General features: G+C 42.2%; 1 protein-coding gene across 1 annotated transcript in view; it reads left to right on the top strand.

Annotated features, from left to right (window-relative positions):
• The window catches only part of LOC137436088 (CUB and sushi domain-containing protein 3-like), a 1,358,203-nt gene that overhangs the window by 558,996 nt on the left and 781,161 nt on the right, over positions 1 to 18,046 (top strand). The window contains exons 11-12 of the mRNA XM_078786463.1: positions 8,977 to 9,080; positions 12,055 to 12,167. Of these exons, the coding sequence (XP_078642589.1) occupies positions 8,977 to 9,080; positions 12,055 to 12,167 (217 nt within the window). The remainder of the gene's footprint in view (positions 1 to 8,976; positions 9,081 to 12,054; positions 12,168 to 18,046) is intronic.

Here is an 18,046-nt window from a genome sequence, read left to right as displayed (position 1 = left end):
GAGCAGGACTACCCCCTCCACCTGGATATAGAAGGGGAGAAGCACAACAGGAAAGTTTGCTCTGGAGCAAGACAAGAGGGGGTAAGGTTTGTTGTATTGATGGTCGAAACATTGAGCCATTCGGTACAAGTATGGGTTACAGTACCCAATTTGGATCTCGTTGATATATACATGTATATATATATATATACCAGCTTGGCTCGGCTCACCAGCGTCGTTACAGAGGAACGGGTTTGTTTTAGCTGAGGATAATGACTGCACCTGAATTACTGTGTTCTCATAATTTCCACCAAATATAATACAAACAATTATTTTGCACAAAATTATTTGTGGTGTTTGTGATATTACATTTTCATAATCAATTTAGGGAGAAGATTTAGGTTGAAAAAATAAAAAATATATTCAAAAAAGAACCCCTCAGCACATACACTCAGAGGGGTAGGTGGAGACTGGAAGTTTGGGACGATTACAACTCACCACTACGAAATTAAAAACACCACCCCAACACGTAATTCAAAACACCTCACCACCACACAATTAAAAACACCTAAACACCAAGTAATTCAAAACACCTAAACACCATGTAATTAAAAACACCGAAACACCAAGTAATTCAAAACACCTAAACACCATGTAATTAAAAACACCTAAACACCAAGTAATTCAAAACACCTAAACACCAAGTAAATCAAAACACCTAAACACCAAGTAATTCAAAACAGCTCATCACCACACAATTCAAAACACCTAAACACCAAGTAATTCAAAACACCTAAACACCAAGTAATTCAAAACACCTAAACACCATGTAATTCAAAACACCTAAACACCAAGTAATTCAAAACACCTAAACACCAAGTAATTCAAAACACCTAAACACCAAGTAATTCAAAACACCTAAACACCAAGTAATTCAAAACACCTAAACACCAAGTAATTCAAAACACCTAAACACCAAGTAATTCAAAACACCTAAACACCAAGTAATTCAAAACACCTAAACACCAAGTAATTCAAAACACCTAAACACCAAGTAATTCAAAACACCTAAACACCAAGTAATTCAAAACACCTAAACACCAAGTAATTCAAAACACCTAAACACCAAGTAATTCAAAACACCTAAACACCAAGTAATTCAAAACACCTAAACACCAAGTAATTCAAAACACCTAAACACCAAGTAATTAAAAACACCGAAACACCAAGTAATTCAAAACACCTAAACACCATGTAATTCAAAACACCGAAACACCAAGTAATTCAAAACACCTAAACACCAAGTAATTCAAAACACCTAAACACCAAGTAATTCAAAACACCTAAACACCAAGTAATTCAAAACACCTAAACACCATGTATTTCAAAACACCTAAACACCATGTAATTAAAAACACCTAAACACCAAGTAATTCAAAACACCTAAACACCATGTAATTCAAAACACCTAAACACCAAGTAAATCAAAACACCTAAACACCAAGTAATTCAAAACAGCTCATCACCACACAATTCAAAACACCTAAACACCAAGTAATTCAAAACACCTAAACACCAAGTAATTCAAAACACCTAAACACCATGTAATTCAAAACACCTAAACACCAAGTAATTCAAAACACCTAAACACCAAGTAATTCAAAACACCTAAACACCAAGTAATTCAAAACACCTAAACACCAAGTAATTCAAAACACCTAAACACCAAGTAATTCAAAACACCTAAACACCAAGTAATTCAAAACACCTAAACACCAAGTAATTCAAAACACCTAAACACCAAGTAATTCAAAACACCTAAACACCAAGTAATTCAAAACACCTAAACACCAAGTAATTCAAAACACCTAAACACCAAGTAATTCAAAACACCTAAACACCAAGTAATTCAAAACACCTAAACACCAAGTAATTCAAAACACCTAAACACCAAGTAATTCAAAACACCTAAACACCAAGTAATTCAAAACACCTAAACACCAAGTAATTCAAAACACCGAAACACCAAGTAATTCAAAACACCTAAACACCATGTAATTCAAAACACCGAAACACCAAGTAATTCAAAACACCTAAACACCAAGTAATTCAAAACACCTAAACACCAAGTAATTAAAAACACCTAAACACCATGTAATTCAAAACACCTAAACACCAAGTAATTCAAAACACCTAAACACCAAGTAATTCAAAACACCTAAACACCAAGTAATTCAAAACACCTAAACACCAAGTAATTCAAAACACCTAAACACCAAGTAATTCAAAACACCTAAACACCAAGTAATTCAAAACACCTAAACACCACACAATTCAAAACACCTAAACACCATGTAATTCAAAACACCTAAACACCATGTAATTAAAAACACCGAAACACCATGTAATTCAAAACACCTAAACACCATGTAATTCAAAACACCTAAACACCAAGTAATTCAAAACACCTAAACACCAAGTAATTCAAAACACCTAAACACCAAGTAATTCAAAACACCTCGCCACCACACAATTCAAAACACCTAAACACCAAGTAATTCAAAACACCTCACCACCACACAATTAAAAACACCTAAACACTATGTAATTCAAAACACCTAAACACCATGTCATTAAAAACACCGAAACACCATGTAATTCAAAACACCTAAACACCATGTAATTCAAAACACCTAAACACCAAGTAATTCAAAACACCTCACCACCATGTAATTCAAAACACCGAAACACCAAGTAATTCAAAACACCTCACCACCACACAATTCAAAACACCGAAACACAAAGTAATTCAAAACACCGAAACACCAAGTAATTCAAAACACCTAAACACCAAGTCATTCAAAACACCTAAACACCAAGTAATTCAAAACACCTAAACACCAAGTAATTCAAAACACCTAAACACCAAGTAATTCAAAACACCTAAACACCAAGTAATTCAAAACACCTAAACACCAAGTAAATCAAAACACCTAAACACCAAGTAATTCAAAACACCTCACCACCACACAATTCAAAACACCGAAACACCAAGTAATTCAAAACACCTCACCACCATGTAATTCAAAACACCGAAACACCAAGTAATTCAAAACACCTCACCACCATGTAATTCAAAACACCTAAACACCAAGTAATTCAAAACACATCACCACCAAGTAATTCAAAACACCTAAACACCAAGTAATTCAAAACACCTCACCACCATGTAATTCAAAACACCTAAACACCAAGTAATTCAAAACAGCTCACCACCACGAAATTCAAAACACCTCACCACCATGTAATTCAAAACACCTCACCACCATGTAATTCAAAACACCTCACCACCATGTAATTCAAAACACCTCACCACCATGTAATTCAAAACACCTCACCACCATGTAATTCAAAACAACTCACCACCATGTAATTCAAAACACCTCACCACCATGTAATTCAAAACACCTCACCACCAAGTAATTCAAAACAGCTCGCCACCACGAAATTAAAACAACTCATCACCAAGTAATTCAAAACAGCTCACCACCACGAAATTCAAAACACCCCACCACCATGTAATTCAAAACACCTCACCACCATGTAATTCAAAACAACTCACTACCATGTAATTCAAAACACCTCACCACCATGTAATTCAAAACACCCCACCACCATGTAATTCAAAACACCTCACCACCATGTAATTCAAAACAACTCACCACCATTTAATTCAAAACACCTAACCACCATGTAATTCAAAACACCTCACCACCATGTAATTCAAAACACCCCACCACCAAGTAATTCAAAACACCCCACCACCACGAAATTCAAAACACCCCACCACCATGTAATTCAAAACACCTCACCACCAAGTAATTCAAAACACCCCACCACCACGAAATTCAAAACACCCCACCAGCATGTAATTCAAAACACCTCACCACCATGTAATTCAAAACACCTCACCACCATGTAATTCAAAACACCTCACCACCATGTAATTCAAAACACCTCACCACCACGAAATTCAAAACACCCCACCACCATGTAATTCAAAACACCTCACCACCAAGTAATTCAAAACTCCTTACCACCACGTAATTCAAAACACCTCACCACTATGTAATTCAAAACACCCCACCACCATGTAATTCAAAACACCTCACCACCATGTAATTCAAAACACCTCACCACCACGAAATTCAAAACACCCCACCACCATGTAATTCAAAACACCTCACCACCAAGTAATTCAAAACACCCCACCACCACGAAATTCAAAAGACCCCACCACCATGTAATTCAAAACACCTCACCACCATGTAATTCAAAACAACTCACCACCATGTAATTCAAAACACCTCACCACCATGTAATTCAAAACACCTAACCACCATGTAATTCAAAACACCTAACCACCATGTAATTCAAAACACCTAACCACCATGTAATTCAAAACACCTCACCACCATGTAATTCAAAACACCTCACCACCATGTAATTCAAAACACCTCACCACCATGTAATTCAAAACACCTCACCACCATGTAATTCAAAACACCTCACCACCATGTAATTCAAAACACCTCATCACCATGTAATTCAAAACACCTCACCACCATGTAATTCAAAACACCTAAACACCATGTAATTCAAAACACCTAAACACCATGTAATTCAAAACACCTCACCACCATGTAATTCAAAACACCTCACCACCATCTAATTCAAAACACCTCACCACCATGTAATTCAAAACACCTCACCACCATGTAATTCAAAACACCTAAACACCATGTAATTCAAAACACCTAAACACCATGTAATTCAAAACACCTAAACACCATGTAATTCAAAACACCTCACCACCATGTAATTCAAAACACCTCACCACCATGTAATTCAAAACACCTCACCACCATGTAATTCAAAACACCTCATCACCATGTAATTCAAAACACCTAAACACCATGTAATTCAAAACACCTCACCACCACACAATTCAAAAAACCTCACCACCATGTAATTCAAAACACCTCACCACCACAAAATTCAAAACACATCACCACCATGTAATTGAAAAAAAACTCACCACCACACAATTCAAAACACCTCACCACCATGTAATTGAAAAAAAACTCACCACCACACAATTCAAAACACATCACCACCATGTAATTGAAAAAAAACTCACCACCACACAATTCAAAACACCTCACCACCATGTAATTCAAAACACCTCACCACCACACAATTCAAAACACCTAAACACCATGTAATTAAAAACACCTCACCACCACGTACTTCAAAATACCTCCCCACCACATAATTCAAAACACTTCACCACCATAATTTGAGGTGACTTTTTGTGACTTCACCACCATAAATATGAGGTGACCATAATTTGAGGTGACACCACCATAATTTGAGGTGAAGAAAAACACTTCACCACCATAAACACTTCACCACCACCATAACCATAATTCAAAACACTAAAACAAATGTTTGAGGGAGTAATTCATCGACAACACAGACACTGCCCAGTTATGTGGATATTATACAGATTGATGACTGTACCTGAGTTGCTGTTTTGTCATTGTTTCCACCAATCATAATACAAAGAATTATTTTGCACAAATGTAATTTGTAATATACATGATATTACATTTTATAAACAATTGAAGTTGAAATTTTTTTCCTTCCAATTTTTTATCAAAAAAACCCCAAAACATTTCTTTAAAATTTTTTCAAAAAAATACCCCGAGAACATACACACGGGAGAGATAAGTGCATACCAGAAGTTTGGTACGAATTCATGAAAGTTTGAGGGAGTAGTTTAGTGACAACACAACACAACACAGACAACACTATCTATATATTCCGGTACTAGCTTGGCTCGTTTCAATGCGCTCGCCTCACCACGCGTCGTTACAGAGGCACGGGCTTGTTTTCGATGAGGATAATGACTGTACCTGAGTTGCTGTTTTGTCATGGTTTACACCAATCATAATACAAAGAATTATTTTACAAAAATGTATTCGTAGTGTTTGTGATATTACATTTTATAAGTAATTTAGGTTTAAAGTTTTGGTTGAAAAAATAAAATAAAAATTCAAAAATGAACCCCTCAGCACATGCATACAGGAGGGGTAGGTGCAGACTGGAAGTTTGGAACGATTACAAGCTAGTATATATACTCATATAACACACACACACACACACACACACACACTCACACACTCACACACACACACACAAGATAGACAGACATACACATATATAGGAACCATAATGTGATTTGATACACCATATTGGGGCTGCCAAAGAAGTTTGCTTTCCAGGGTTATGCGGTCTGGTTTGCCATTGCCTTCCTGGCGATTTTCATCCATGCTCTTTCTCCTTTTAAATGCTGAACGTCAAGCAAGGAAGCAGCATGTTTTTAAGTCTTTAGGATGATTTGGACAGGATTTAAACCATCGCCCGCCCAGACTCAGAGAGGGCGCGCTAAAGTATGTATGTGAAGTGTGGTGCTGCGCACACACAACTTGCTTGCCAAAGAGGTAGGCCACAACGTGTTTGTTAAAACAAAAGAGTCTTTATTTCGAAAGCTCGAACTGCAGCACTGAGCGGCCTCGAGCTTAGAGCCCGCATATATATGCCGAGGCCACGCCTAGTCCCCGGGCGTGGCCGATCGGTCGAAGGGCGGGGCATGTGCCATCGGTCCCCGCCTGGGCGCTCGCTCCACCCACTGGTGCGCGGAATTATTTCCCCTTGTGCCTGCCACATGCGCCCCCCCAGAATTCCCGCGCACCTGAAGGGTGAGTTTGCGGGGAAGCCGGATGACCCGGCCGAAACGCCCCCTGGCGATGGGTGCAGGGCTGGGGGGTAGCGGGCTGGGGGGTGCCGGGGGTCCGACCGCCGGGGGGCGGCCTCGACGCGGAGGCAGAGCTGCTGGCGGGGGGTGGTCCGGATTGAGGTGGGCCGGCTTGAGGCGGTCCACGGAAATGCGATCCGGGGCACCGCCGATGTCGACCGTGAAAAATTTGTCCCCGGTCTCCAGCATGCGGAAGGGCCCGTCGTACGGGGGCCGTAGCGGTGCCCGGTGGGCGTCGTGCCGGATGAACACGTATTTTGCCGTGCGAAGCTCCGGGGCGACGTGGGAAGGCGGGCAACCGTGGTGTGCCGTTGGCACCGGGGCGAACCTCCGGGCGGTCTCCTGAAGGGCGGAGCGCTGTTGCGCCGCGGACCTAGGAGCCGTGGAGTCGGGCATAAATTCACCCGGTACCCGCAGTGGTTGCCCGAAGACCAGCTCCGCCGAGGACGCGCGCAGGTCGTCCTTGGGCGCCGTCCTGAGGCCCAGCAGGACCCAGGGGAATCTGTTGACCCAGCCACCGTCGCAGAGGCTGGCCCGGAGTGTGGCATTCATGGAGCGATGAAAGCGCTCGCACAGGCCATTGGCCTGGGGGTGGTAGGCCGTGGTGCGGTGTAGTTTCACCCCGAGCCCTTGCGCCACCGCGGCCCAGAGCTCCGAAGTGAACTGGGGGCCGCGGTCGGACGAGATGTCCGAGGGGGCACCGAACCGGGCAACCCAAGTGGCGATAAAGGCTTGTGCCACCTCAGCCGCGGACGTCGCCGCCAATGGGACGGCCTCCGGCCACCGTGTGGTGCGGTCGACCATGGTGAGGAGGTGGGTGAACCCTCGCGAGGGGGGCTGAGGTCCCACCAAGTCGATGTGCACGTGGTCGAACCGCCGCTCGGGCACTGTAAACGGGGCCAACGGTGCCTGGGTGAATTATAGTAGTCAATCTTTTACAGCCGCGAGTAAAAGCTGAATTATAGTAGTAAATTCATTAAAAAAGAACCAATAATGTCGGGACGGGCCCCAGGAAGGTTATAGGCTAGGTGGCGAGGCCGGTCGAGGCTGCTTCGGCCGGGCTGGGCCCATTTCGCAATTAAAAGCTGAGCTGAATTATAGTTGTCAATTTTCTACGGCCACGAGTAAAAGCTGAATTATAGTAGTAATTTCATTCAAAAAGAACCCGGGCAACGCCGGGTGCTTTCGGCTTATCTACATGTAAAGCTCTTTCTAAGCCATAAATTACTATGGACTGATATTAATGTTCATTACATTCCAGTTGTTGTAGAAAGCTGTAATTTGGTGTGCCGACGGACATCGAAGCCGGTACACCGGGAAAGATCACAGAACCGTGGGAAAGCTTCCGTAAATGAAATTGATGTAAAAACCAGTGAACACGTAAAGAAAACCTCAATCAATATCTAACACTTGAAAATTGTGATTTCTAAAACTGCAAACTGTGAAATAAACATGACAATAATCAATAATGTCTGTAAACGACAAAAAGAAAAAGCGTCCATAAATGAAGATGTTTGTAAAAAAAATAAAAAAATAAACCCATAAATGCATATGTAAAAAATAAATAAATAATAAACCTCAATCAATATCTAGCATTTAAAAATTGTAATTTCCATAACTGTAAACTGAGAAATAAACATGACAATAGCGCACATAAATATTTACATTATGAAATAAATAAATATTTACAAAAAAACATCTGTAAATGAAAATTTACTTATAAAACTTAAACGTGGCCGTAAAATAAATAAATAAATAAACCTAAATTGATATTTATTTATCAGGAGGTCGGTGATGCTGACCCATAATTATAAAGCTTTTATTTATTATGTACGAATGTACAAAGCACGGTTTGGTATTGCTTACACAATGTGCAAGCATACCCCACGAGTGCAATATATCCTTTTAAACAAAGAAATGTGGAGGTAATTTGGCCCGTCATTTCCGTGTTACACCCCCAATTGAATTTTTTTTTTTTTTAGGATTGTAAAGAAGAATCATGTAAAGAACAGATCTTAACCAGGTGCCCCAACTTGTTATAATATAAAAGTCTAGTTACCTTCAGGGATCAAACGCTCAAATAATTACAGTCGCACATGCCCTCCCCGTGTCCTCAGGTCATTCAGATCAATTTTGAGGAATTCGATCTGGAACGAGGCTTCGACACTCTCACTGTTGGAGACGGACCAAACGTTGGCGATCCTGGCAGCATTCTCCATGTGTAAGTGAAAGAATACGCGTACGCACATCACCCAAACCGGTTCATCCGTGCACACCTGCACCTCAAGCACCGTGCTCATTCTAACAACAGAATGGATTGAAAATCTGATTTAATTTCAATTACTATGCCAGCAGTTAAAAATCATGGCTGGGCAATCATTGCAGCTGTGGAGATATTAACCCATAAACGTTCACGAACATATGGCAGGGAGAGAGAGAATGAGATAATCATGAACGGATAAGTGCTAATCGTAAGTGTCTCGGGAATTTAACATTTAGCACCATAACTTATTCGAATGCTCCAATACAATGTGGTCTTCTTTGTAGCTTGCTTGCAGATGTTGGTACATGGCACTCGTCAATAAACCCTCCTTTTTATGTCATTTCTCGCATTTTAATTTCCCACAGTAACAGTTGTCTTTCCAATAAGAAAGCTTGTTCCAAAAAGAATGTTGCAAACCTATTGCAAGAATATTGCATCCAAAACTAGAAAGCATCCGGAAATGCAAAGCCATCATCGTCCGTTTGTAATCAGATGTATTCTTCTTTTTCTGTGCGCTCCAAATAACGAAAACAGTTATTTAAAAAATTAAAACCGAAAATTGATGACTTTATGCAGCCTTGACCTTTGAACTTTAGATCTAAAAAAAAATTAGCTTCTACCTTTTGATTGGCGAACCAATTCAGTGACCTGGTATGCAAATTTCTTAAATTTCAGGTCAATCTGGTGAAAATTAGTGATTTTACGCAACCTTGAACTTTGACCTTTTGATCTAAAAAAACAACAACAATCAGCTTCTAGCTTTTGATTGATGAACTAATTCAGTGACCCAATATGCAAATTCTTAAAATTTCAGGTGAATCAGATGAAAATTTATGATTTCAGATGATGCTGAACTTTAACCTTTTGACAAAATTATTAATTTGTCTCAGTATTATCAGAATAAAGCTTTGTTGAAAATTTGATGACAAAACTCAAATGTTAAATTGAAATTTCAGGTCAGTTGGATGGAAATTGACGATTTTATGTGACGCTGACCATTGACCTTTAACCTTTTGACAAAATTATTAATTTGCCTTCTCTGTGTTGCCATAATAAAGCTTTGGTGAAATTTGATAACAAAACTTAAATGGTAAAGAAGTTGTGGCCCAGACAGACACAGACAGACAGACAGACAGACAGATAGACACACAGAAGTGATTACAAAACCCTGTCGTGTACAAAAAAACAAGCAAGATAATTTTGTACACGATTTTGGAAATTGAAAATTTGAAATTCCAAAAGTCACAATTCATTCAAGTTATTTACACTTATCTTCTCCCCAACCCCTTAACTTGCTCACCTTTAGAGTAACTTCCCTACATCCATCTAAACCCACCTTTCCACAAGTGGTGACTGCTATCTCCAGTCGCAGTCCATTTCTACCGGTGGTATTCTTCAACCACACAATCTTGTTAGTCCTTGTGTGCTCGTTCTCCACTCACTCTCCATAATAAATCCTTCAACCTGAAACCTGTCACTTATCCATTAACATTTATCTATCTATAATTCCACTAATCTCTGTGTGTATGTGTGTGTGTATGTATGCGACAACGATTTCTCGACAACTACCGGTCCGATATACTTGAAACTTGCCAGGTATATTGCTGGGGACCCGAGGATGTGCCTTTTCAAGGTTTGAAATTAATCGGACAAGTACTTACCGAGCTATGGCGATTTAGCCGTTCGCCGTTCGCTTTGGCGTTGCGAATGGACCAAACCATTCCATGTAAATAGAGGGGGGGGGTTCTGTGGTCGTTGCGAATGGACGAAACCATTTCATGTAAATAGAGGGGGGGGGATTGTCACTGTACTCGCAAGCCGTTCGCCGTTCGCTTTGGCGTTGCGAATGGACCAAACCATTTCATGTAAATAGAGGGGGGGGGATATAATTTTAGATAGATATATAGTACGGGCATATATATAGTACGGGCATGCCCTAGTCTATCTATAATTCCAGTAATCTCTGTGTGTATGTGTGTGTGTGTGTCTGTGTGTCTGTGTGTCTGTGACCGCTGTTTCTCGACAACCACGGGTCCGATATACTTGAAACTTGCCAGGTATATTGCTGGGGACCTGAGGATGTGCCTTTTCAAGGTTTCATATTAATCGGACAAGTAGTTACCGAGCTATGGCGATTTAGCCGTTCGCCGTTCGCTTTGGCTTTGCGAATGAACCAAACCATTTCATGTAAATAGAGGGGGGGGGTTCTACCGTACTCGCAAGCCGTTCGCTTTGGCTTTGCGAATGGACCAAACCATTTCATGTAAATAGAGGGGGGGGGGGGTTCTGTGGTCGTTACTGCCACGTGGTTTCAAAGTTTTTTTTTGTTGTTGTTGTTTGCACGCATGTTTTTTTGCACCCACGTACCGGCACGCTCTAGTATCTGTAAACAATACAATGTCTCAATGCTCCGCTCAATGCTCAGGCCACCAGTAAGATCTTATGTAGGTTACCATGGCATGTTGTACTTCTCCTTCGTTTTTATGCGGGACAAGGCTGCGGGTGGCATCATTGGCTGAGGGGGCACCCCTGTGCCACTGATGAAATTCCCTCTCCTGGTTAGGGTAGGAATTTGGAATTTGGCCATGGTGCCGGCGATAGCTCGCCCACTCTTCGCAAAGGACACCATGGGATCTATAATGTCCACCAATGAATGCTGGCAGAGGGGACATTCGTTTCGTGTCCATCCGAGGGACACATTGATTAACACCGGGATGTGAAACACCAGGATTATAGCCGGGTCGGGATTCCAACCCAGGCGAGACAGCTTGGAGGTGAGTGTGCGTCCTTCTAGAGTCTAGAGCTAGACCATCCATGCTAGGTTGCTGACCCTCACACTTACCGCCCCCGCCCCCCCCCACCCACCACAACCCCTATCCCCTACATTTCCTTTATAATCCCACTCCCCTCTCTTTGTTTTCTTCTTCTCCAGCCTAACTGGGACCAGCATCCCCGACCTGGTGGTAAGTATCAGCGAGCAGATGTGGCTCCATTTACAGACGGATGAAAGTACAGGCTCCTTGGGGTTCAAGATCATCTACAAAGGTACTGATCCTTGCACTGACACAGGTGGCTTGTGTTTTCTTTGTTGGAGGAGTTTGACTGTCGCCTTTGAGGCTTTTACCAGAACTCGTGAAATGCGACCATTTTCGTCATCGTCATACTATATTACTAGCAACGGTACCTGCCCTACGGGCGGGGCTTCAATTGGGAGGCCCAAATGAAAAGGCAAAATATCAGAAATTGAAGGCTTTTATTTTTATTTTAAACGATTTATATAAACATCCGTTAAATCATATCACACGCAAATCATCAAAATCTAAACAGGATTTGTAGAATTTCAATAAAAGCCACATCACTGTTCATATCGGTAAATATTATTCCATCGTGTTTGGAAAAACTGGAAAATTGGAAAAATTTGAAAATTGTAAAATTGGGAAAACAATATAGCCTATTTTACTCCAGGGGGTCCCAGGATTACCCACCCAAAATATCGTTGCGATCGGTTCAGCCGTTTTTGCGGTACCTGGGAACGGACGGACAGACAGACAGACAGACATTTGGTGAATTATAGCTTTCAGTTTATTTGTAGGAAACACAATTTCAGTTTATTTGTAGGTCGGCATAGATTAAAATAAGGTGGGATTGATGTATGGACATAAAATAGGGGTAACTGAGATTTCCAAAAATGAAGAACTTTCCAACGACAGCAGGCCTTGAGCTTATGGTAGAAAGTTTTGCAAATGGCATTTATTCAAGGTTCACTTGGCCTGACATTCTTTATGCCCTGTATGATTTGAACAACACTCGTCCCCAATTTGATCGTGTTGCCCTAACACATGGGTGTTCCGTGTCGTCACCCCGTCCCCACTTGAATCGTGTTGTAAGGCACTAAGAGGGATTTTCCAAAAGACCACCCAGGGCTGAAACAAGGTCTATGTTGCAGATATTTCTGGTGTTCTGAATAGACAGCTTTTTCTCGTCCTGATGCTGTGACCTCATCATATTTCATAATACCGTGTATATACTGTATATCTGTGCTTTGTTTCCTACTGTGCTTGTAAAGCAAGGAAAATTTCCATTGATGTTTCGTAATCTTTTTGTCTTACATGTGATTTACAAGCTCTTCTTCCATGATCCTGAGACACAGTCGAGCAAACGGTGTTATAAAGTTTGCACATAATCTTTTTTTAATGAGGCGAAGATGAACAAGTGGAAGGAATGTATAGAGACAAAAAGGTCTGAAGGTGAATATAGGAAAGACGAAGGTGATGGCAAGTGGTAAAGCATGTGGTGAGGTGGAAAGAACTGGGAAGTGGCCGTGTGCTGTGTACAGGAAGGGTGTCGGAGTGAACTCCATTCAATGTACAATGTGTGCTGAGTGGGTTCATCAAAAATGTCGTGGTCTGAGAGGGTCATTAACCAGTGTGGCAGCTACATTCAAATGTAAGGTGTGCACAGAGGGAGCTGCAGATGGAGGAAATGTTGTGTTGGATCTTGGAGACGGCGTGAAGCTGGAAGGTGTGAAAACATTTTGCCAAACGGAAGCCAAACAGTTCAATCTTGGTTTCATCAGACAACAGAATCTTGTTTCTCAGTCTGAGAGTCCTTTCGGTACTTTTTTGCAAACTTCAAGTGGGTTTCATGTCTTTCACTGAGCAGAGGCTTCCTTCTGGCGACTCTGCCATAAAGCCCAGATCGATGGAGTGTTGCAGTGATGGTTGTCCTTCTGGAAGCTTCTCCCATCTCCACATAGGATCTCTGGAGCTCAGCCAGAGTGACCATCGGGTACTTGGTCACCTCTTTTACCAAGGCCCTTCTCCCCTGATTGCTCAGCTGGGCCGGGCAGCCAGCTCTAGGAAGAGTCCTGGTTGTTCCAAACTTCTTCCATTTAATAATTATGGAGGCCACTGTGCTCTGGGAACCTTCAATGCAGCAGAGGTTTTTTGTAGGCTTCCCCAGATCTGTGCCTCGACACAATCCTGTCTCTGAGCTCTGCAGGCAGTTCCTTCGACCTCATGGCTTGGTTTTTGCTCTGATATGCATTGTCAGCTGTGAGACCTCATATAGACAGGTATGTGCCTTTCCAAATCATGTCCAATCAATTGAATTTACCACAGGTGGACTCCAATCAAGGTGTAGAAACATCTCAAAGATGATCAAGAGAAATGGGAGGCACCTGAGCTAAATTTCAAGTGTCATAGCAAAGGGTCGGAATACTTATGTCAATGTGATATTTCAGTTTTTTATTTTTAATAAATTTGCAAAACTTTCTAAAATCCTGTTTTCTCTTTGTCATTATGGGGTATTGAGTGTAGATTGATGAGGGAAAAATGAATTTAAACGATTTCAGCATAAGGCTGCAACATAACAAAATGTGAAAAAAGTGAAGGGGTCTGAATACTTTCTGAATGCACTGTATATACAATTTTCTTGATCTCAATGCAGATGATTCAGATTTTCTAACTTAACTGTTGTAAATTTATTTGGGGAAGTATTTATTGAGTGAGTGTGGAAGCATTTACGTGCGTGTCTGGTGATACTTTCTCAAATTCCCATCATAGATTAACCTTTCCTGTATGATCATTATGGATAAGCTACTGGAACATTTTCTATGTGTGTTTGTTGTGACAGTATCCCATGATGATGGAAGAGCTTGTACATAAATCACATGTGTTACGTGCTCCTCCCCAAACCCCGGTCACGGTGTACCTCCGAGCCCCGAAAGGAGTCACGGCAGAAAGATGTGTTATAATGTGTGTCAATGACCAATGGTGAAACCGCACCAACCAATTGTTACCAAAAACAAGTATTGTATTAAGGTCACACAAGTATAACAGCACAAGTACAATGTGTTTCAATTGCACCACAAAAATACCATATAATTCCTATGATGGTACCATCAGTTTCTTATTCAATAACTCACTGTGCTCCAAGTGAGCGAAAAGAACATTCCCAAAGTCACTGTCCCGGCACCAAGCCAAAGTCGATCCACGCTCCGGTGATCGCAGGAAAAATGTCGAATCGAGACCAGAATCCAAGTCGGCTGACAGTCAACGCTGCCAAAGAGGCGCAAAGGTGCACCCAAAAGGCGACTGGGAAATCACACCTTCGGGTATGAACGTTCAGCGGCTCCCAAACGGAGAACCACAAATTCCCAATCGAAATCCACGTTACACTCACAAACCAGGCTAACGGCTGGGTGCGGTGAAATGGCTGGAGCAAGGTGAAAAGGCTGGAGCGATGCGAAATGGCAGGAGGGAAGCGAAATGGCAGGCGGGCCCGTACTGGAGGCGTACCTGCTCTCCAACGATTCTCTTCGGAATCAACCGCAAAACCCGACACGCAGGTTTATCTGTCACTGTGATAACCACTCTGTCACAGGAATCCCTTTCCCAGGAAACCCAAAGTTCGCTCGTGACTCCCGTTCGCCAGCGTCTCCTCGAGACCTCAAAGCAGCTCGGCTTTTCTTCCTGACCTCACTTGCTCCGCCTTTTTTTCTTCCTCCCCTTCTTCTTCCGGTTTCTCCCGATCCGGTTTCCGGTTTCTTTTAAAACACTATTTTTTTACCTTTTGAAAACAGTTATCTCCATTTCACTTAAACGATAACAATAATAGTACATGGAACCAAAAATGCTTACAGTGGATGAAAACCACAACGACGGAAGTGACGAATCCGTAACACATGTCAGATAAGAACATTGGGAGATGTCAATGTACTTGTACATGAATGACAAAGATGTTGGAAGATGATGGACAAATCCATGCAGTATTGGGATTTGAACCTGGAATCCGAGCATTGTGAGCTATGTGCTCGGTTGAGTACGTCAAATAGGCCACCCTGGAGTGGATACTTCCATACGGTAGTCATTTTGACAGCTTGATGGATATTAGTGGAGATTTCAGGAATCATTGGAATATATTTTGAGGATCACATTTTGTTTTTTTACCATGATGCACCTTCGTCGTGCTTTAAAACAGTCATTTTCTCACAATTCATAACTTATAAACACCCGAGCCACCACCTGTCATCATTTCCGAGGGTAGATCCATAATGCTTTATAAAAAGCCCAATTTGTTTTGGATTTCAACCTGGATACCTATATAATTGAGATGAGATGAGATGGTGACCTCTGATCATCAAATATGGTATCAGATGTGAAAAATAACTGTTAATTAGGATGTTACAATGAACGGTAAGATTGGCAAAGGAATCAAGTGACCTCTCAAATGCGCTAATTGCTAATTATTCAAAAACCAAATATATACAAACACAACTGATACATCAATTTAAAGGTGATTTTAACGGTTAACTGCTCTAAAGACGTAATTCTCAAGGGTGAAAGAAGAGCTAAATAGGAAAAAGGTTACCACCCGAGCTAACTCCTCCAAATATACACCCTGTCAATTTTTTTTTTAAACCGATTTTGATCCATAAAATATGTAGTTGTTTAGGCAATACTTACTGATTGTCTGACAACAAAACTGATTTGCTTTATTAATAAAATGTTTGTATTTATATATGGGATTAAGTGTGGTCGTCCAATAGATGTATGTTAGATCCCAGGCAATGCTGGGTACCTTTGTGGGATGAGGGAGGGCAAGGGTGGAGGTGGGAGGAGAGAGGGAAAGGGTGGAGGTGGGAAGGAGGGCAAGGGTGGAGGTGGAAAGGAGGGCAAGGGTGGAGGTGGGAAGGAGGGCAAGGGTGGAGGTGGGAAGGAGGGCAAGGGTGGGGTGGGAGCAGCGAGGGCAAGTGTGGGGTAGGAGGAAAGAGGGCAAGGGTGGAGGTGGGAAGGATGGCATGGGTGGAGGTGGGAGGAGAGAGGGAAAGGGTGTTGTGGTAGCGAGGGCAAGGGTGGGGTGGGAGTAGTGAGGGCAAGTGTGGTGTGCCATCCCTCAGATAGACGTTAAACAGGTGTACCGTCTGCCAGCATGAGGTGTGAGAGGAAGGAGAGGCAGGGGTGGGGTGGGAAGAGGTAGGGAGGATGGAAGGAAAATGCGAGGGTGGGAGAAGGAAGGGAAGGGGTGGGGAACGAGGATATAGGAGCAGGGAGAAGAAGGGTGGGTGGTAGTCTTGGGGGGGGGGTGGGTGGGGGAGGGAGGGGAAGGGGTGTGGTGGGAAGAGGTAGGGAGGATGGAAGGAAAATGCGAGGGTGGGAGAAGGAAGGGAAGGGGTGGGGAACGAGGATATAGGAGCAGGGAGAAGAGGGGTGGGTGGTAGTCTTGGGGGGGGGGGGAGGGAGGGGAAGGTGTGGGACGAGGAAGGTGTGGGACGAGGAAGGGTTGGGACGAGGAAGGTGTGGGACGAGGAAGGCACAGATCGAGTCCCAGCACAGAGCTTCCTGCCAGTCCTGCCAGCAGAAGGGTCGCAGCTGCCACTCAAGCACATTGTCTCTGCCCCCCTGATCACCAGTTTGGAGGTTTGCAGTCAGGAATACTAAAACTAATCGAAGTACACTGACCTGACGCGACACTCACAGCATGTGCATAAAATTTACCAACACATCACCTCCAAACTAGGAAGTAGTCTGCAAAGACTTGAGCACTATATAGATGCCTTCTAGTTTGGAGGTTTGGAGATGTGTATATATATATATTTATATGTAACGAATCCTCAAATATATATATTGTTACAGACGTGGCTTGGATGTTATTTACCGAGCGGTTTTATGGTATGACCACGTCTGCACAAGTTACCCGATTGTGCCCGAACGTTGACTAGTCGCGCTATGCTGGCTCAATAAGAAAAAGAAGACACCCGGCTGGATTACAATAACACAATACGACACCAGGGGTTCAGTTCTAAAGACCTCCGGAGGAGGTTATATTAAGGCGGAAGGTTAGATTACAACTACAAGAGGGACAGCATAGAAAGACAAGCACTTAGACACAATCTTATATTATTCCCAACAGACGACAGATAA

Source organism: Myxine glutinosa, chromosome 11 (genome assembly GCF_964187855.1).
Source record: "Myxine glutinosa chromosome 11, kmMyxGlut1.1, whole genome shotgun sequence".
In the NCBI taxonomy this organism is placed as follows: Eukaryota; Metazoa; Chordata; class Myxini; order Myxiniformes; family Myxinidae; genus Myxine; species Myxine glutinosa.
Note: the sequence above shows the minus strand (reverse complement) of the source record. Positions and strands in the feature narration are given on the sequence as shown.